Source organism: Pristiophorus japonicus, chromosome 11 (genome assembly GCF_044704955.1).
Source record: "Pristiophorus japonicus isolate sPriJap1 chromosome 11, sPriJap1.hap1, whole genome shotgun sequence".
NCBI lineage: Eukaryota > Metazoa > Chordata > Chondrichthyes > Pristiophoridae > Pristiophorus > Pristiophorus japonicus.
Window position 1 is genome coordinate 175,734,807 of NC_091987.1, and position 18,112 is coordinate 175,752,918.

The 18,112-nt window shown below is 61.9% G+C and overlaps 1 protein-coding gene across 4 annotated transcripts in view; it reads left to right on the forward strand.

Moving 5' to 3' along the window:
* LOC139275883 (CMP-N-acetylneuraminate-beta-galactosamide-alpha-2,3-sialyltransferase 4-like) overlaps positions 1-18,112 on the forward strand; it is a 103,481-nt gene that overhangs the window by 17,593 nt on the left and 67,776 nt on the right. For all 4 annotated transcript variants that reach the window (XM_070893096.1, XM_070893095.1, XM_070893097.1 and 1 more), the window contains exon 2: positions 12,553-12,600. In XM_070893096.1, coding sequence (XP_070749197.1) covers positions 12,553-12,600 — 48 coding nt within the window. The remainder of the gene's footprint in view (positions 1-12,552; positions 12,601-18,112) is intronic.

Here is an 18,112-nt window from a genome sequence, read left to right on the forward strand (position 1 = left end):
CGGTGACAGGTGTCGGGAGTGGGGCGCACGGGTCGGGAGTGGGGGGCAGGGGTCGGGAGCGGGGGGGGGCAGGGGTCGGGAGCAGGGTGCAAGGGTCGGGAGCGTGGGCAGGTGTCGGGAGCAGGTGTCAGGAGCGGTGGGCAGGGGTCAGGAGCAGGGGGCAGGGGTCAGGAGCGTCGCGCACGGGTCGTGGGTCGGGAGCGGGGGGTAGGGTTCAGGAGTCGGGATCGGGGGACATGGGTCGGGAATGAGGCGGCAGGAGGCAGGGGTCGGGAGCGGGGGAGCGGGTCACGGTTCAGGAGCGGAGGGCACGGATCGGGAGCGGGGAGTGAGGAGCAAGGGTCGGGAGCAGGGTGCGGGGGGCAGGGGTCGAGAGCGGGGGGCTGTGGTCGGGAGCGGGTGGCAGGGGTCGGGAGCGGGTTGCAATGGTCGGGAGCAGGGGGCAGGGGTAGGGAGCGGTGGGCAGGGGTCGGGAGCGGTAGCAGGGGTCGGGAGCGGGGGCAGGGGTCGGGAGCGCGGAGCATGGGGCAGGTGTCGGGAGCATGGGGCAGGTGTCGGGACCGGGGAGCAGGGGTCAGGAGCGGGGAGCGGGGGGCAGGGGTCAGGAGCGAGGAGTGGGGGCAGGGGTCAGGAGCGGGGGGCATGGGTCGGGAATGGGGCGGCAGGAGGCAGGGGTCTGGAGCTGTTCAGGAGCGGAGGGCACGGATCGGGAGCGGGGAGTGAGGAGCAAGGGTCGGGAGCGGGGTGCGGGAGGGCAGGGGTCGAGAGCGGGGGGCAGGGGTCGAGAGCGGGGGGCAGGAGTTGGGAGCGGGGGGCAGGGGTCGGGTGCGGTAGCAGGGGTCGGGTGCGGGGGCAGGGGTCGGGAGCGGGGGCAGGGGTCGGGAGCAGGGGGCAGGGGTCGGGAGCAGGGGGCAGGTGTCGGGAGCAGGGACAGGTGTCGGGAGCAGGGGCAGGGGTCGGAAGCAGGGGGCAGGGGTCGGAAATGGGGCGCAGGGGTCGGGAGCAGGGAGCAGGGCTCAGGAGCGGGGCACGCGGGTCGCACGGGTTGGGAGCCGGGCGCAAGGGTTGCGAGCAGGGGGCAGGGGTCAGGAGCAGGGGGTGGGGTCGGGAGTGGAGGGCAGGGGTCGGCAGCGGGTCATGGTTCAGGGTCACGGGTCGGGGAGCAGGGGGCAGGGGTTGGGAGCGGGGGTGGCAAGGGTCGGGAACGGGGGGCAGGGGTCAGGAGCCGGGCGCACTGTTCGGGATCGAGGCGCACGGTTCGGGAGCGGGGGGTAGGGGTCAGAAGCGGGGCGAATGGGTCGAGAGCGGGGCGCACGGGTCGGGAGCGGGAAGCACGGGGTCTGGAGCAGGTCACGGTTCAGAAGTGGGGGGCACGGGTCAGAAGCGGGGAGCAGGGGTCGGGAGCGGGGGGCAGGGGTCGGGAGCAGGGTCAGGGGTCGGAAACAGGGGGCAGGGGTCGGGAGCGGGGGGGTAAGGGTCGGGAGCAGGGGGCAGGGGTCGGGAGCGGGTACAGTGGTCGGGAGCGGGTGTCGGGAGTGGGGTGCAGGGGTCGGGAGTGGGGTGCAGGGGTCGGGAGCGAGGAATGGGGGGAAAATGTTGGGAGCGGGGAGCAGGGGTCAGGAGCGGGGCACACGTGTCAGGAGCAGGGCGCAAGGGTCGGGGGCAGGGGTCGGGAGCGGTGACAGGTGTTGGGAGCGGGGGGCAGGGGTCGGGAGTGGGGCGCATGGGTCGGGAGCGGGGGGCATGGGTCGGGACCGGGGTGCAGGGGTCAGGATCGGGGAGCGGGGGTAGGGGTCAGGAGCGGTACGCACGGGTCGGGAGTGGTGGGCAGGGGTCGGGAGCAGGGGGCAGGGGTCGGGAGCAGGGGGCAGGGATCGGTAGCGGGTACAGTGGTCGGGAGCAGGTGTCAGGAGTGGGACGCAGGTGTCGGGAGCACGGAGTGGGGGGAAAATGTTGGGAGCGGGGAGCAGGGGTCAGGAGCGGGGAGCAGGGGGCCGGGGTCGGGAGAAGGGGGCAGGGGTCGGGAGTGGGGCGCACGGGTCGGGAGCGGGGAGCATAGGTCGGGGGCGGGGTCGGGAGCAGGGAGCAGGGGTCAGGAGCGGGGCGCACGGGTCAGGAGCGGGGGCAGGGGTTGGGAGCGGGGAGCAGGGGTCGGGAGCGGGGGGCAGGGGGTCAGGAGCGGGACGCAAGGGTCAGGAGCGAGGGCAGGGGTTGGGAGCGGGGGGCACGGATCAGGAGCCGGGCACACTGTTCGGGATCGGGTCTCACGTTTCGGGAGCGGGGCGCATGGGTCGGGAACTGGGGGGTCAGTGGACAGGGGTCGGGAGCGGTGTGCAGGGGTCGGGAGCGCGGAGCGTGGGGCAGGTGTCGGGACCGGGGAGCAGGAGTCAGGAGCGGGGTCTGGAGCGGTGCGCACGGGTCGGGAGCGGGGAGCAGGGGTCGGGAGCGGGGGGCGGGGTTCAGGGGTCGGGAGCGGGGGACATGGGTCGGGAATGGGGCGGCAGGAGGCAGGGGTCGGGAGCGGGAGAGCGGATCATGCTTCAGGAGCGGAGGGCACGGATCGGGAGCGGGGAGTGAGGAGCAAGGGTTGGAAGCGGGGAGCCTGGTGCGGGGGGCAGGGGTCGAAAGCGGGGCGCAATGGTCGGGAGTGGGGGGCAGGGGTTGGGAGCGGGGCACAGGGGTCGGGAGCGGGGGCAGGGATCGGGAGCACGGGTCGGGAGCAGGGGGCAGGAGTCGTGAGTGGGGCGCATGGGTCGGGAGCGGGGGGCAAAGGTTGGGAGCGGGGCGCACGGGTCAGGAGCGGGACGCAAGTGTTGGGAGCAGGGAGTCGGGGGCAGGGGCAGGGGTCGGGAGCAGGGGGCAGGGTTCGGGAGCAGAGGGTAGGGGTCGGGAGTGGGGCGCACGGGTCGGGAGTGGGGGGCAGGGGTCAGGAGCGGGTCACGGTGCAGGGGCACGGGTCGGGGAGCAGGGGGCAGGGGTTGGAAGCGGGGGTGGCAAGGGTCGGGAGCGGGGGGCAGGGGTCAGGAGCCGGGCGCACTGTTCGGGATCGAGGCGCACGGTTCGGGAGCGGGGGGTAGGGGGTCAGAAGCGGGGCGAATGGGTCGAGAGCGGGGCGCACGGGTCGGGAGCGGGAAGCACGGGGTCGGGAGCAGGTCACGGTTCAGGAGTGGGGGGCACGGGTCAGAAGCGGGGAGCAGGGGTCGGGAGCGGGGAGCAGGGGTCGGGAGCGGGGTGCACGGGTCGGGAGCGGGGAGCACGGGGTCGGGAGCAAGGGGCAGAGGCAGGAGTGGGGGCAGGGGTCAGGAGCGGTAGGCAGGGGTCAGGAGCAGGGATGGGGGGCAGGGGTCGGGAGCAGGGGTCGGGAGCGGGTCACGGTTCAGGAGCAGGGGCACGGGTCGGGAGTGGGGAGCGGGAGGCATGAGTCGGGAGCAGGGCACACAGTTCGGGAACGGGAAGCAGGGCGCACGGTTCGGGAGTGGGGCATAAGGGTCGGGAGCGGGAGGCATGGTTCGGGAGGGGTCGGGAGCGGGGGGCACAGGTCGGGAGCGGGGGGCAGGGGTCGGTAACGGAGGGCAGGGGTCGGGAGCGCGGAGCGTGGGGCAGGTGTCGGGACCGGGGAGCAGGGGCAGGGGTCGGGAGCGGGGGCAGGAGGCAGGGGTCGGGTGCGGGGGAGCGGGTCATGGTTCGGGAGTGGGTCATGGTTCTGGAGCGGGGGGCAGGGGTCGGGAGCGGGGGGCAGGGATCGGGAGCGGGGGACAGGGGTCGGGAGCAGGGTCAGGGGTCGGAAACAGGGGGCAGGAGTCGGGAGCGGGGGAACAGGGGTCGGGAGCGGGGACAGGGCTCAGGAGCGGGTACAGTGGTCGGGAGCGGGTGTCGTGAGTGGGGTGCAGGGGTCGGGAGTGGGGTGCAGGGGTCGGGAGCGCGGAATGGGGGGAAAATGTTGGGAGCGGGGCACACGGGTCAGGAGCAGGGCGCAAGGGTCGGGGGCAGGGGTCGGGAGCGGTGACAGGTGTTGGGAGCGGGGGGCAGGGGTCGGGAGTGGGGCGCACGGGTCGGGAGCGGGGGTCAGGGGTCGGGACCGGGGTGCAGGGGTCAGGATCGGGGAGCGGGGGCAGGGGTCAGGAGCGGTACGCACGGGTCGGGAGTGGGGGGCAGGGGTCGGGAGCAGGGGGCAGGGGTCGGGAGCAGAAGGCAGGGATCGGTAGCGGGTACAGTGGTCGGGAGCAGGTGTCGGGAGTGGGGCGCAGGGGTCGGGAGCACGGAGTGGGGGAAAATGTTGGGAGCGGGGAGCAGGGGTCAGGAGCGGGGAGCAGGGGTCGGGAGAAGGGGGCAGGAGTCGGGAGTGGGGCGCACGGGTCGGGAGCAGGGAGCATGGGTCGGGGGCGGGGTCGGGAGCAGGGAGCAGGGGTCAGGAGCGGGGTGCACGGGTCAGGAGCGGGGGCAGGGGTTGGGAGCTGGGGGCAGGGGTCGGGAGCAGGGGTCAGGGGGTCAGGAGCGGGACGCAAGGGTCGGGAGCAGGGGTCAGGAGTTGGGAGCGGGGGGCACGGATCAGAAGCCGGGCACACTGTTCGGGATCGGGTCTCACGTTTCGGGAGCGGGGCGCATGGGTCGGGAACTGGGGGGGGCAGTGGACAGGGGTCGGGAGCGGTGTGCAGGGGTCGGGAGCGTGGAGCGCGGAGCGTGGGGTAGGTGTCGGGACCGGTGAGCAGGGGTCAGGAGCGGGGGGCAGGGGTCAGGAGCGGTGCGCACGGGTCGGGAGCGGGGAGCGGGGGTCGGGAGCGGGGGGCGGGGTTCAGGGGTCGGGAGCGGGGGACATGGGTCGGGAATGGGGCGGCAGGAGGCAGGGGTCGGGAGCGGGGGAGTGGGTCATGCTTCAGGAGTGGAGGGCACGGATCGGGAGCGGGGAGTGAGGAGCAAGGGTTGGGAGCGTGGAGCCTGGTGCGGGGGGCAGGGGTCGAAAGCGGGGCGCAATGGTCGGGAGCGGGGGGCAGGGGTTGGGAGCGGGGGGCAGGGGTCGGGAGCGGGGGGTAGGGGTTGGGAGCGGGGGGCAGGGGTCGGGAGCGGTAGCAAGGGTCGGGAGCGGGGGCAGGGGTTGGGAGCGGGGCGTAGGGGTCGGGAGCGGGGGCAGGGATCGGGAGCATGGATCGGAAGCAGGGGGCAGGGGTCGGGAGCGGGGTGCAGGGGTCGGGAGCGTGGAGCGGGGAGCAAAGGTCAGGAGCGGGGCGCAAGTGTTGGGAGCAGGGAGTCGGGGGCAGGGGGCAGGGGTCGAGAGCAGGGGGCAGGGTTCAGGAGCAGAGGGCAGGGGTCGGGAGTGGGGCGCACGAGTCGGGAGTGGGGGGCAGGGATCAGGAGCGGGGGGCAGGGATCAGGAGCGGGTCACGGTTCAGGGGCACGGGTCGGGCAGCAAGGGGCAGGGGTTGGAAGCGGGGGGCAAGGGTCGGGAGCGGGGGGCAGGGGTCAGGAGCTGGGCGCACTGTTCAGGATCGAGGCGCACGGTTCGGGAGCGGGGCGCAGCGGTCGGGAGCGGAGGGCAGATGTCAGGAGCGGGGGGCAGGGGTCAGAAGCGGTGCACACGGTTCGGGAGCGGGGGCACGGGTCGGGAGCGGGGTGCACGGGTCGGGAGCGGGGTGCACGGGTCGGGAGTGGGGAGCAGGGGTCGGGAGCGGGGGGGCAGAGGCAGGAGTGGGGGCAGGGGTCAGGAGCGGGGGGCAGGGGTCAGGAACAGGGATGGGGGGGCAGGGGGCAGGGGTTGGGAGCGAGTCACGATTCAGGGGAACGGGTCGGGAGTGGGGGACGGGGCAGGAATCAGGAGCGATGCGAACGGGTCGGGGAGCAGGGAGCAGGGGTCGGGGGCGGGAAACGGGGTTCAGAGGTCGGGAGCGGGGGACATGGGTCGGGAATGGGGGGGCAGGAGGCAGGGGTCGGGAGCTGGGGAGCGGGTCACGGTTCAGGAGCGGAGGGCATGGATCGGGAGCGGGTCATGGTTCGGGAGTGGGTCATGGTTCTGGAGTGGGGGCACGGATCGGGAGCGGGGAGTGAGAAGCAAGGGTCGGGAGCGGGGAATGAGACGCAAGGGTCGGGAGCTTGGGCCGGGGGCCGGGGGGCAGGGTTCGGGAGCTGGGGGCAGGGATCGGCAGTGGGGACAGGGGTCGGGAGCGGGGGTGCAGGGATCGGGAGCGGTCGCACGGATCAGGTGTGCGGGACAGGGGTCGGGAGTGGGGGACGGGTCGGGATTGCGGAGCGGGGTGCAGTCGTCGGGAGCAGGGAGCAGGGGTCGGGGATGGGGGGGCAGTGGTCGGGAGCGGGGAGCTGGGGGCAAAGGTTGGGAGCGGTGAGCAGAGGCAGGAGCGGGGTGCAGGGGTCAGGAGCGGAGCGCACAGATCGGGGTCAGGGGTCAGGAGCGCGCCGCAAGGGTCGGGAGTGGGGCGCACTGTTCAGGAGCAGGGCGCAAAGGTCGGGAACGGGTGGCAGAGGTCGGGGGCAGGGGTCGGGAGCGGGGAGCGGGGGGCAAAGGTTGGGAGCAGGGAGGAGCGGGGCGCGCGGGGCGCACGGGTCAGGAGCGGGTCGCAAGGGTTGGGAGCAGGGGGCAGGGGTCGGGAGCAGGGGGTGGGGTCGGGAGCAGAGGGCAGGGGTCTGGAGTGGGGCGCACGGGTCGGGAGTGGAGGGCAGGGGTTGGGAGCGCGTCATGGTTCAGGGTCACGGGTCAGGGAGCAGGGGGCAGGGGTTGGGAGCGGGGGGGCAAGAGTCGGGAGCGGGGGGGCAAGAGTCGGGAGCGGGAGGCAGGGGTCAGGAGCCGGGCGCACTGTTCGGGATCGAGGCGCACAGTTCGGGAGCGGGGAGCAGGGGTCGGGACCGGGGAGCAGGGGTCAGGATCGGGGAGCAGCGGTCAGGTACGGGGAGCGGGGGCAGGGGTTAGGAGCGGTGCGCACGGGTCGGGAGCGGGAGGCAGGGGTCGGGAGCGGGGAGCAGGTGTCGGGAATGGGGGGGGCAGGAGGCAGGGGTCAGGAGCGGGGGAGCGTGTCACGGTTCAGGAGCGGAGGGCAGGGACCGGGAGCGTGCAGTGGGGAGCAAGGGTCAGGAGCGGGGGCGCAGGGGCCAGGGGTCGGGAGCGGGGGACAGGGGACGGGATCAGGGGAAGGGGTCGGGAGCGGTGCGCAAGGTTCGGGAGCGGGGGGCAGGGGTCGGGAGCAGGGGGCAGGGGTCGGGAGCAGGGGGCAGGGGGCAGGGGTCGGGAGCAGGAACAGGGGTCGGGAGCGGGTACAGAGGTCGGGAGGGGGTGTCAGGAGTGGGGCGCAGGAGTCGGGAGTGGGGTGCAGGGGTCGGGAGCGCGGAGTGGGGGACAGGGGTCGGGAGCAGGGAGCATGGGTCAGGGGTTGGGAGCGGGGAGCGGGGAGCGGGGGGCAAAGGTTGGGAGCGGGGAGCAGGGATCAGGAGCGTGGCGCATGGGTCAGAAGCGTGGTGCATGGGTCAGGAGCAGGGGGCAGGGGTCGGGAGCAGAGGGCAGGGGTCGGGAGCGGTGACAGGTGTCGGGACCGGGGGACAGGGGTCGAGAGTGGGGTGCACGGGTCGGGAGCGGGCGGCAGGTGTTGGGAGGGCGGTGCAGGGGTCGGGAGTGGGGCGCAGGGGTCGGGAGCGCAGAGCGAGGGGCAGGGGTCGGGAGCGGGGAGCATGGGTCGGGGGCGGGGTCGGGAGCGGGGAGCAGGGGTCGGGAGCGGGGAGCAGGGGTCAGGAGTGGGGGCAGGGATTGGGATCGGGAGGCAGGGGTCGGGAGCAGGGATCAGGGGATCAGGAGTGGGGTGCAAGGGTCGGGAACAGGGGTCAGGAGTTGGGAGCGGGGGGCATGGGTCAGGAGCGGGGCGCACGGATCAGGAGCCGGGCACTCTGTTCGGGATCGAGTCTCACGTTTCGGGAGCGGGGCGCATGGGTCGGGAACTGGGGGGGCAGTGGACAGGGGTCAGGAGCGAGGGCAGGGGTCAGGAGCGGGGAGCAGGGGTCGGGAGCGGGGGGCAGGGGTCAGGAGCGGGGGCAGGGGTCAGGAGCGGTGCGCACGGGTCGGGAGCGGGGAGCAGGGGTCGGGAGCGGGGGGCGGGGTTCATGGGTCGGAGGCGGGGGACATGGGTCGGGAATGGGGCGGCAGGAGGCAGGGGTCGGGAGCGGGTCACGATTCAGGAGCAGGGGCACGGGTCGGGAGTGGGGGGGCCGGGGTCGGGAGCGGGGGGCAGAGGCAGGAGTGGGGGCAGGGGTCAGAAGCGGGGGGCAGGGGTCAGGAGCAGGGATGGGGGGCAGCGGTCGGGAGCAGAGGTCGGGAGCGGGTCACGGTTCAGGAGCAGGGGTCAGGAGTGGGGAGCAAGGGGCATGGGTCGGGAGCAGGGCACACAGTTCGGCAACGGGAAGCATGGCGCACGGTTCGGGAGTGGGGCGTAAGGGTCGGGAGCGGGGGGCAGGGGTCGGGAGCGTGGGTCAGGGCTCGGGAGGGCTCGGGAGCGGGGGGCAGGGCTCGGGAGCGGGGGGCATGGGTCGGGAGCGGGGGGGGGCACGGGTTCGGAGCAGGGGGCAGGGGTCGGTAACGGAGGGCAGGGGTCGGGAGCGCGGAGCGTGGGGCAGTTGTCGGGACCGGGGAACAGGGGTCAGGAGCGGGGAGCGGGGGCAGGAGTCAGGAGCGGTGCGCATGGGTCGGGGAGCGGGGAGCAGGGGTCGGGAACGGGGGGCAGGGTTCAGGGGTCGGGAACGGGGGACATGGGTCGGGAATGGGGGGGCAGGAGGCAGTGTTTGGGAGCGGGGGAGCGGGTCACGGTTCAGGAGCGGAGGGCACGGATCGAGAGCGGGTCATGGTTCGGGAGTGGATCATGGTTCTGGAGTGGGGGCACGGATCGGGAGCGGGGAGTGAGGAGCAAGGGTCGGGAGTGGGGAGTGGGGAGCGGGGGCCGGGGGGCAGGGGTCGGGAGCTGGGGGCAGGGATCGGGAGTGGGGACGGGGTCAGGAGCGGGGGTGCAGGGGTCGGGAGCGGGTCGCACGGATCAGGTGTGCGGGACAGGGGTCGGGAGTGGGGGCCAGGGGTCGGGAGCGCGGAGCGGGGTGCAGTCGTCGGGAGCAGGGGTCGGGGGCGGGGGGCGGGGGGCAGTGGTCGGGAGCGGGGAGCTGGGGGCAAAGGTTGGGAGCGGGGAGCAGAGGCAGGAGCGGGGTGCAGGGGTCAGGAGCGGAGCGCACGGATCGGGGTCAGGGGTCAGGAGCGGGCCGCAAGGGTCGGGAGCGGGGCGCACTGTTCGGGAGCAGGGCGCAAAGGTCAGGAACGGGTGGCAGGGGTCGGGAATAGGGGGCAGGGTTCGGGAACGGGGGGCAGGGGTCAGGAACGGAGGTCAGGTGTTGGGAACGGGGGGAGCCGTGGACAGGGGTCGGGAGTGGGGTGCACAGATCAGGAGCGGAGGGCAGGGGTCAGGCGCAGGGGGCATGGGTCAGAAGCGGGGCGTGGGGAGCAAGGGTTGAGAGCAGGGGGCAGGGATCGGGAGCGTGGAGCAGGGAGCACGGTTCGGAAGCGGGGGGCAGGGGTTGGGAGCGAGTGGCACAGTTTGGGAGCAGGGGGCATGGTTCGGGAGCCAGGGACACAGTTTGGGAGCAGGGGGCATGGTTCGGGAGCCAGGGGCACAGTTTGGGAGCAGGGGGCATGGTTCGGGAGCCAGGGGCACAGTTTGGGAGCAGGGGGCACGGTTCGGGAGCCAGGGGCACAGTTTGGGAGCAGGGGGCATGGTTCGGGAGCCAGGGGCACAGTTTGGGAGCAGGGGGCATGGTTCGGGAGCCAGGGGCACAGTTTGGGAGCAGGGGGCATGGTTCGGGAGCCAGGGGCACAGTTTGGGAGCAGGGGGCATGGTTCGGGAGCCAGAGGCACAGTTTGGGAGCAGGGGGCATGGTTCGGGAGCAGGAGGCACGATTCTGGAGCGGGGCTCAGAGCTCAGCAGTCCTACGCTCTGGGACGCCTTACGCGGCAGCGCTTCCTTGAATTAAAGGGAAGGGCTCAAGCTGCCAGCTCTGCAGATTGTGAGCACATCTACCTGGACCACCGGGAAGCGGTGGTGCCACGCGGTCAGAGCGCTGGCTGAGCAATCGTGGCATGCACCCCACGTCCAAAGCCACAGCGGTAAGGAAGAAAAAAAAGGGCCATTTTTTTGCCCAGCAGCCAGCCACCTCCCCTTTCACTTTATTTCGGGTCCAGGGCGCTGCGCACGGCAATGACATCACGGTCTCCGGGCGCAGATCGAGGAACAAAGCAGCAGAGCCACCGCTAAAGTCCCGCCAAATTTAGCGGGAGTGGTTAATGGCGTTGCACACAGTGGCAGAGTTGTTCCCTGTGGATATAAACAGGAGGTGCAAATTACGCCAATCTCTCTCTCGGATTTCCTTTTATGTAAGCTGCCAATCTATTCTAATACTTTCTCTTTGTCCCTCTGAACTTTCTATATTCAGCCTGGTTCTCATTTGTATTCTCTTCCTGACATCTGCTTCACCTTACTCTCTATCACTTTCATCATCCAGGGAGCTCTGAAATTGGTTCCCCTACCTTTCCCCTTCGCGGGAATGCATCTCGACTGTCTCCTCTTTAAAGGCAGCCCATTGTTCAATTACACTTTTGCCTGCCAATCTTTGATTCAGGAGAGGCGTGAGTCTGGGGCCCAGACGAGGCGAGGGCCCAGGGGCAGCACAGGCCAGCCCACACTGTGATATGTGCGCGCACTAGGTCCGTGCAGCAGAGCTGGTCTCCAGTTAGTCTTGGGTAACCCTTGCCACTGGACCAAGACCTAGCTCTGTCAAGCCCGTGTGGTGGCTGGTGTGCAACGGCCGACACGTTAAAAAAAGCCACGCACAGGCATCTTCCACCCTTCTGGATGTAGTTCGGGATCTGGAATATTAGGTCCTTCATTGAAACACCTGTGAACTCATCCCTTTTTTGAATGGAAGCAAGTCATCCTCGCTTTGAGGGGCTGCCTATGCTGATGACTCTTATTTATTTATGCACTAGCTCGTGGCATCGGGAGTAATCCAGAGATGACTATCATTGAGGTCCTGCTTTTTAATCTCTTTCCTAGCTCCCTAAAATCTGCTTGCATGAACTCACCCCTCTTTCTACCTATGTCGTTGATACCAATATGGACCATGATCTCTGGCTGTTCACCCTCCACCCCCCCCCCCGCTCAGAATGTTCTGCAGCCACTCAGTGACATCCTTGACCCTAGCACCAGGTAGGCAACATACCATCCTGGAGTCACGTCTGCGGCCGCAGAAACGCCTGTTTGTTTGCCTAAGTATCAAACCTCCTATCACAATTGCCTTCCCAATCTTCCTCCTCCTCCCCTGTACAGCCGAGCCACCCCTGATGTCGTGGACTTGGCTCCGACTGTTCTTCCCACACGTATCTTCACCCTCAGCAGTGATAATGGTTAGAGAGTGAGATGCACTCAGAGAACTCCTGCAATACCTGGTCCTCCTTGTCTGTCTGACTGTTACCGATTCTCTCTCTTACGCAGCGGGGTGACCACTTCCTGAAATGCTCTATCCACGTAGCTCTAAGCCTCACGGATGCACCACAGTGACGTCAGCTGCTGCTCAAGCTCGGAAACCTGGAGCTTGAGCTCCTCCAGCTGACAACACTTGGAGTTCCGACATGGCACAGGATGTACATGCCACGGGACTGAGTTGTGCCCATGCCTCTACTTAATAGACTATTAACTAACAACAGAAATAAAGTCAAGACTTTAAAAAAGCAATCACCAGCTACTCATCAATCAACTCCTTCCCTTGTACTGACGGCACTTTAGATTTTTTACCTCGTTCCCTAACGCTCACGCTCCCTCTGCGCTCCGGGCTCTCGGGTTGACCTTTATCTGTAGCCGCTCCTCTCACTGTCCCGTAGGTCCACTCCCGTGCTTATTAATTGAGAGACCTTGGGTCCATTGGCTCCACTCCTCCTTTGCAGTTAGACGTCTCAACCGCTTTCCTCCTCTCCACCGATTCCTGCTCTCACCACATTCTTCCACTCTGCGTGCGATCCACTCCGATTGCCTTCTCCCAGCTCTGTCTCCAATCAATTGAGAATGATAAAAAAAATGTTTTCCTTACAGTGGGACACAGATTCAGAATTTCTCCAAGTCACACCGTAGAAAGATCTTGTTCTCTATCCCTTGTGCCACTCTCTCTTTATGATTATTTATCAATATAAGCATCTCTCCCTCCCCCACCCCTCCCATCATTTCCTGGCCAGGAGGGTGACAGCCAGCCTTGCTCTCCGTCTCCTGCTGATGGACCACATGGGTTGGAATCTGTCAACGCTCTAAGGTCCTGCAGATCTCACTTTGAAAACCGACTCTTTAAAAAGCTTAGGTCGTGCCTCTGTTTCATGGGTGGTTAAGGGGCGCTGTAATTCAGAGCAGGAGGGAATTGGATATATAATGTGCCAGTGAGATGAATTTTGGCCTCCTTATAATTATTTAATGCAACATCAAAGTTCACTCTTGCCTCAGGTTTGCAACTTGTGTTTGACGGATGATATTTGATGTGTTTCAGGTATCTTCTTCGCTTGGAAAAATTCCAAATGTACATCCCAAGCCCACTGTAAGTGAAAACATTTTATCCACATCCTCAGTTATTTGCCTCTGCTCTTGTTAGCGTGTTCCTCACACAGGGCTGTTTATAAGCTTTGTACTGTTAAAGCATGGAATCATCCGTGAAGGTCTACTCGCAGCCTCTTCCAGTCTCTCGTACTCCTGAGGTAGGCTTCCTACCCAGATGTGGAAACTGAATGAATAAAGAAAGTAAAGGATTTTGTACCTAAACTACAGTCTTCCTCCTTAATGAAAGAGGCTGAAATCCATAGAGAAATATCGCTTTTGCCTGAACCCTCGTGTCTCTTTCTCACCCCTTGGACTTATGGGTGACTGAGTATTTCCTTTCACATTGAATATAAAGCTTTCTGCTTTCACATGACGACTTACTCTTCTTGTGGTCACCCTTTCTTGAATCAGCTATTAGTTGATTAAACACCAACAACAACTTACATTTATAGAGCGCATTTAACGTAGCAAAATATCCCAAGGCGATTAACACGAGCGATATTAATAAAAACCTTCGACACCGAGTATGACATTTCTCTGTCTCCATTTCTGGGGATAGGCTATTGCCAAACATTTACTACAAGCCCACTGACTCCCACAGCTACCTGGACTACACTTCCTCTCCCACTTCCTGTAAGGACTCTATTCCATTCTCCTGGTTTCTCCATCTCCATCGGATCTGTTCTGACGATGCCACCTTCCATATTAGTGCTTCCGATAGGTCTTCCTTTTTCCTCAACCGAGGATTCCCCTGTACCGTGGTCGGCATGGCCCTCGACCGTGTCCGTTCTATTTCCCACACCTCTGTTTTCATCCTTCCTCTCCTTCCCAGAACCATAATAAGGTTCCCCTAATCCTCACCTTTCACCTGACCAGCCTCCACAATCAACGGATCATCCTCCGCCATTTCCTCCACCTCCAGCATGATCCCACCACCAAACATATCTTCTCCTCCCCTCCCCTTCCGCATTCTGAAGAGACTGCTCCCTCCGCGACACCCTGGTCCATTCCACATTCACCCCCAGCACCCCCTCTCCTTCCCACGGCACCTTCCTGTGCAAGCGCAGGAGATGCAACACCTGCCCTTTTACCCCCTCCCATCCCACTGTCGAAGGGCCCCAAACACTCCTTCCAGGTGAAACAGCGATTTACTTGTACTTCTTGCAATTTAGTATACTGTATTCGCTGCTCACGATGTGGTCTCCTTTACATTGGGAAGATGAAACGAAGATTGGGTGATCGCTTTGCGGAACACCTCTGTTCAATCCCTAAGCGTGACTCTGAGCTTCCGGTCACCTGTCACTTTAATTTTCCGCTCCATTCCCACTCTGACCTCTCTGTCCTCAGCCTCCTGCACTGTTCCAATGAAGCTCAACGTAAGCTCGAGGAACAGCACCTCATCTTTCGTTTAGGCACTTTACAGCCTCTGGACTCAACATCGAGTTCAACAATTTCAGACCAGAACCTCTGACCCAAATTTTTGCCATTCTCATTTACATCTCTTTTAGACTCATCTTCTGTTTCTTTCCTTGTCCAATTACCATTTCCTTTTGCTTTGTACTGTCATACCATTTGTCATTTAATCACTCCTGCCTTTCACCCTATCACAGACCTTCCCTTTTGATCTCTCCTCCCCTCCCCCTTTCCCAGCCTCTGCACTTGCTTAAAACCTGTTACATCTCTAACTTTTTCCAGTTCTGACGAAAGATCATCACCCTGAAACATGAACTCTGTTCCATTCTCCACAGATGTTGCCTGACCTGTTTTTTATTTTATATTTGACATTTTTGTTCCATTATTTGTTCCAAAGGCATCTCTGATCTTTGTTTCTTTACACAAAACAATTCTTGACTGGGGTGTGTCACTAGGGTTTGTTGGCCTTGGCAATATGTGAGGTTTGATGTCCGTGGCAACATCTGAGGGTTGGTTGTGTTGATGTTATGTTATCTGGATGTTATTGTTCATTGTATTTTTAGTGCTCCGTTGATCCCTGGGCTCTCATGACTGAAGTCTGGCTTTAAGAGCAGACTGGGATCTGAAAATGGAGAATGTTGTGGGGTCTAGCTCAAGGTCTTCTGACGGAGAGACATCCCGAGAATATTCTTGTTGTTGTTTTAGACCAGTAGTTTTGAAACTTTTCTAAATAGTGACCCCTGCCACACTGCTTGGGGTGAAGGAGCCTGAACATATTGGCAACCTCTTGGAAACACTGCGCAAATATTAATGCAAGTTAATCCCTGCCCTAGCTTCCAATAAGAATTACTTTTCCTTTGCCTACTGCGTGTAGTTACAAAATAACTGTATCTATGAAGATTGCAGTAATGTTCAAAGGACACGTTGACGATGTCCTCGAAACACTAATCAAAGGAAGTGTTCCTGAATGCATTTACATTGTCACTACACACTTAGGATAAGCATCGGACAGCACTCCCAATTTTGGATACAGCAAAGGCTACAGGCCCCAACAACACCCCAGCTGCATTGCTGAAGACTGGTGCTCCAGAACTAGCCGCACATCTAGCCAAGTTGTTCCAGTACAGCTACAACACTGGCATCAACCCGACAAAGTGGAAAACTGCCTGGGTTTATCCTGTCTACCAAAAGGAAGACAAATACAATGTGGTCAAATACCGCCCCATCAATCTACTCTCAATCATCAGCAAAGTGATAGAAGGTGTCATCGACAATGCTTTCAAGTGGCACTTATTTGCCAATAACCTGCTTATTAATTCTCAGTGTGGGCTCTGCCAGAACCACTCAAATCCAGACCTCAAAACAGCCTTGGTCCAAACATGGACAAAAGAGATGAATTTCAGAGGTGAGGTGAGAGTGACTGCCCTTGACATCATTTGATTGAGTGTGGCATCAAGGAGCCCTAGTAAAATTGAAGTCAATGGGAATCACGGGGAAAACTCTCCATTGGCTGGAGTCATACCTAGCACAGAGAAAGATGGTCGTAGTTGTTGGAGGCCAATCATCTCAGCCCCAGGACATCGCTGCAGGAATTCCACAGGGCAGTGTCCTAGGCCCAACCGTCTTCAGCTGCTTCACCAAAGCCCTTCCCTCCATCATAAGGTGAGAAGCTGGGACAGTCGCTGATGATTGCATTTACAACTCCTGAGATAATGGAGCAGTCCGTGCCCGCATGCAGCAAGATTTGGACAACATTCAGGCTTGGTGTGATAAGTGGCAAGTAACATTCATGCCACAGAAGTGCCAGGCAATGACCATGCCCAGCTAGAGAGAGTCTAACCACTGCCCCTTGACATTCAACGGCTTTACCATCATCGAATCCCCACCATCAACATCCTGAGGGTCACCATTGACCAGAAACGTAACTGGACCATCCACATAAATACTATGGCTTCAAGATCAGATCAGAGGCTGGGTATTCTGCGGCGAGTGTCTCACCTCCTGACTCCCCAAAGCCGTTCCACCATCTACAAGACACAAGTCAGGAGTGTGGTGGAATACTCTCCACTTGCCTGGATGAGTGCAGCTCCAACAACACTCAAGAAGCTCGACACCGTACAAAACAAAGCAGCCCGCTTGATTGGCGCCCCATCCACCACCTTCAACATTCACTCCCTCCACCACCGGCGCACCGTGGTTGCAGTGTGTACCATCTACAAGGTGCACCGCAGCAACTCGCCAAGGCTTCTTCAGCAGCACCTCCCAAACCCGCAACCTCTACTGCTTAGAAGTACAAGGCCAACAGGCACATGGGAACACCACCAGCTCCAAGTTACACACCATCCTGACTTGGAAATATATTGGCCATTCCTTCATTGTCCCTGGGTCAAAATCCTGGAACTCCCTCCCTAACAGCGCTGTGGGAGTACCTTCACCACATGGACTGCAGCGATTCAAGAAGGCGGCTCACCACCATCTTCTCCAGGGCAATTAGGGATGGGCAATAAATACTGGCCTTGCCAGCGATGCCCACATCCTGTGAATGATGAAAAAAAATTCACCTGAAACCACCCAGTGACTGTTGTTCAAAGGAAATCAGTGCTACAACCACTAATGGAACATTGCAACAGAAATAATGGGGTAAATTTAATCTAATCTGCCCACCGGAAAGTTAATGTAATTGGAACACCTGCCAGGTTAACACCCCATTTAATTAAACTTTCCATTGTAATATCGGGCCGTGTGTAAAAGGGGCAGCCCTTCCAATCCCATCAGTTTATCTGGCGAAGTTTGCAGATGACACTAAGCTGGGTGGTGGTGTGAGCTGTAAGGAGGACGCTAAGAGGCTGCAGGGTGGCTTGGACAGGTTAGGTGAGTGGGCAAATGCATGGCAGATGCAGTATAATATGGATAATTATGAGGTTACCCACTTTGATGGCAAAAACACGAAGGCAGAATATTATCTGAATGGCGGCACATTAGGAAAAGAGGAGGTGCAACGAGACCTGGGTGTCATGGTACATCAATCATTGAAAGTTGGCATGCAAGTACAGCAGGCGGTGAAGAAGGCAAATGGCATGTTGGCCTTCATAGCTAGGGGATTTGAGTATAGGAGCAGCGAGGTCTTACTGAAGTTGTACAGGGCCTTAGTGAGGCCTCACCTGGAATATTGTGTTCAGTTTTGGTCTCCTAATCTGAGGAAGGATGTTCTTGCTATTGAGGGAGTGCAGCGACGGTTCACCAGACTGATTCCCAGGATGGTAGGACTGACATATAAAGAGAGACTGGATCGACTGGACCTGTATTCACTGGAGTTTAGAAGAATGAGAGGGGATCTCATAGAAACATATAAAATTCTGACGGGACTAGACAGCTTAGATGCAGGAAGAATGTTCCCGATGTTGGGGAAGTCCAGAACCAGGGGACATAGTCTAAATATAAGGTGTACGCCATTTAGGACTGAGATGAGGAGAAACTTCTTCACTCAGAGAGTTGTTAACCTGTGGAATTCCCTACCGCAGAGAGTTGTTGATGCCAGTTCATTCGATATATTCAAGAGGGAATTAGATATGGCCCATACGGCTAAAGGGATTAAGAGGTATGGAGAGAAAGCAGGAAAGGGGTACTGAGGTGAACTCCCTCAATAGCAAGAACATCCTTCCTCAGATTAGGAGACCAAAACTGAACACAATATTCCAGGTGAGGCCTCACCAAGGCCCTGTACAACTTCAGTAAGACCTCGCTGCTCCTATACTCAAATCCCCTAGCTATGAAGGCCAACATGCCATTTGCCTTCTTCACCACCTGCTGTACCTGCATGCCAACTTTCAATGACTGATGTACCATGACACCCAGATCTCGTTGCACCTCCCCTTTTCCTGATCGTGAACCAGTTGATCTTAAACACATAAATAAGTTTGACTCAGTTCTGACATCAGTAACTGAAGTATCAAGTGCAAACAAGTCTGCGATAGAAACAAGTTAATCTTTGAGTTTGGAACCAAACAAAACAACCCGAAAATTGGTTCAACGCCAAAAGGAGATCAGGAAGGCTCCGTGTTATTAAACTGGATTTGTAGTTCATTTAAAAGTTTTGTTAA